The 2,825-nt window shown below is 48.4% G+C and overlaps 1 protein-coding gene across 1 annotated transcript in view; it reads left to right on the top strand.

Moving 5' to 3' along the window:
• The window catches only part of PITPNA (phosphatidylinositol transfer protein, alpha), a 50,865-nt gene that overhangs the window by 29,269 nt on the left and 18,771 nt on the right, over positions 1 to 2,825 (top strand). The window contains exons 8-9 of the mRNA XM_012652998.1: positions 575 to 588; positions 807 to 929. Of these exons, the coding sequence (XP_012508452.1) occupies positions 575 to 588; positions 807 to 929 (137 nt within the window). The remainder of the gene's footprint in view (positions 1 to 574; positions 589 to 806; positions 930 to 2,825) is intronic.

Below are 2,825 nucleotides of genomic sequence, written 5' to 3'. Positions count from 1 at the left end.
GTGTGTGTGTGTGTGTGTGTGTGTGTGTGTGTGTGTGTGTGTGTGTGTGTGTGTGTTGGTGGGGGTATGTTTTGCCCAACAAGAGAAGATCATACAACCCACGTGACCTGTATCATAGGGTTGCCAACATTAGAATTACTTCACAGTTTGGTTTCCCAGACCCCTTCCTCCCCTTGCACTTAACTGTCTTACAGTTTAATGCTGTCCATCCAGGGACACCACATGTGACAGGGAAGGAAATTGAGGCAAAAGAAGGAAACAGGAAGGGACTTTCTATGACTGAACTACAAATAAAACTCAGTCTTTCTTTTCTTGAAGCCAAAAGGCAAGAGGTACTGTGAGCCAAATTCCCTAGTAGCCTGAATTTCTCCACTGGGCAGACTTAAGGAGTTTTATAGCCCTTTAATTCCCTGGTGTGTTAGAAACCTCACTCTGTGGCCACATTTCACAGCTACTGGCCAGTCTTAATGTGGCATTGGGTACCAGAAACAAGGATGAAATTTGGCAGTTGTTCTGGGGCCTTGGCTTGCATAGGAGCTCATGGGCTACCTGTCCTATAGTATTTTGGGCAAAGGGCCTAGCTGCGAGGTAGGCACCCATCCCTTCTTCGGGGCTCCCTCCTACTTGAAGCCATACACGTGAAGGCAAAGGTCACTGACCTATGGCTGATCCAGAGAAGCCAGTCAGGCATCACTACTCCCCACTTCCCCAGTAAAGTGTAGATGTTAGCACAGAGATCATGGAGGGACAGCTGTAGCAGTGGCCTTCACCTTCTGGGTTCTAACTTGGTTCCCTCCTTTTTATAGCAAGAGAAGCGTCTGTTTACAAACTTTCACAGGCAGCTGTTCTGTTGGCTTGATAAGTGGGTTGACCTAACCATGGACGACATTCGAAGGATGGAAGAAGAGACGAAGAGACAGCTCGATGAGGTAAGTGGGATCCATAGGAGGCTCTGGGGCTCTCATGTGAATATTAAAGAGACTGTCGTGCTGGGGCACGTCACTGAGACCACCCACCGCCCTATAGTTCTAGGCACATGTCAGTGTCTGCTATGGATAAGATATAATAGCAGGGGGGAAAGGGGTGGGGGGGGCAAGGGCAACATATGTAACCTAAACATCTGTACCCCCATAATATGCTGAAATAAAAAAAAAGATATAATAGCAGGCAATATAAGAACTATAAGGAAAAAAATAGCCTGTGCTTTTGAATTTGTCATTTCGTAGAAGTCTTGGTATATCCAGAGATAAAGATGGCAATATGTGCCAAATGGCAAGTGAGTAATGCAGCCGCTGCAGTGAGTCTTCAGAGCCAGGTGGGGGAGATTGTGCTGGGCTGCAGAGTTGGAGGTGACCCTGGGAGGAGGCAGGCTGGGCTGATCTGTGAATACCAGGCACATCACCCACAGAGGATAGCAGCAGCACACGTAGGAGCTGACTGCTCTATAGGGTGGTTTTGAGCTATTTTTAGAGCTTGGAGCTTTTTTTTTTTGGCCTTAGCATGGATCCCAGAAGGAAGGCTATCTGCTCTGTGGGTGCCTGAAGACTCAGCACTCCTCCTGCCTCATTTGGGGCTGCTTCCCTGAGAGGACTAGTCGGAGGAGATTGTCAGTAAATAACATTCCGGCATTCACTGTGTGCTAGGCACCATTCTAAGGGCTTTTACGTACACAATCTCGATCCAATCTTCACAACACCCTGGGAAGAGGCCTTGTTGTTAGCCCCATTCTCAGATGAGGAAGAGGAGGCTCTGAGAGCTCATGGCTGCTGCGCCTAGGTGATAGAGTGAGGGTAAGGGCCCAGGGCTCTATGGCCCCGTAGCTCTTACTTACCTTTGCTCCTTCCTCTAAATGCTGTTTGGGGCCCTCCTGCCCTCTTGGGGCTAAAAATAAAGTAAGGCAGGAAGCTCTGTTTCAGAATTGCCATTTCTCCCTCCTTGCCCCGGGTGGGGTTTGGCATGGAGCCTGGGTGTCCGCAGAGGCACTGCTTTGCAGTGGCCTTGCCCAGCTCTCCTGCAGGGCTGAGCTAAGAGCCAGGCTTACATGCCTACGGTGCTCCGTGCTACACAGATGCTCCCTGCCTCGCTGTGCTGGTCTAGGGTGGAAACTGGGCCCAGAAGCTCTTCCTTCTTCTGGGGCCCTGCTGGGAACCATTTTTACCATCCAGGATGATACTCTTCCTGGGCAAACTCACTGGGAAGTGCTGTACTGAGTTCCTGTTGAAGGCAGATGTTTGGGTTATTCATTCAGCTACACTTGGCAGTGAAGTGGCAGGATTTGGAGCACAATCCCTGATTCTTCTGCTAAGGATCCTTAGGAAGCCATAGACCTCAATGTCCAGGGCTCTGCTGATTCTGACTGTATAAGAGACGCCTGAGTGTTTTGGTCACCCTAGTACTGACAAAAAGAAAGGAAAAAAGTTACCAAATGGAGGAACATGGAGAAGCCTGGGGCTTCACCCACCCACTGCCTGACAAAGGCCATCATGAAATACGCTGGGGTTCATGGAAGTATTTGCTGACCACATTTTGCTCTCTGGGTAGAATTCAGATTCTTAGAGCTGGAAGAACTCTCCAGAGGATCTACTGGATCTGCTTTCCTCATATCCAAAATTTGAGAGCCCTCAGAGTTAGGGATTCTTTTTTACTCCCCGCCTTTTTTAATATTTCTCCATTCCATGGAGCAACATGCTGAAAGGATAGATGATCACTCTCCTCCAGGATAACTGCAAATGCAAGACTCTTTGGAATTAGAATTTTAAAACTAATTTGCAGTGGAAGAGAAAGCAAAACCAAATCCATGTCATTCTGGCACAATGTTTTGACCT

This window comes from Propithecus coquereli, unplaced genomic scaffold (assembly GCF_000956105.1).
Source record: "Propithecus coquereli isolate 6110/MARCELLA unplaced genomic scaffold, Pcoq_1.0 Scaffold409, whole genome shotgun sequence".
Taxonomy (NCBI): Eukaryota; Metazoa; Chordata; class Mammalia; order Primates; family Indriidae; genus Propithecus; species Propithecus coquereli.
This window is presented reverse-complemented; position numbering and strand designations above follow the sequence as displayed.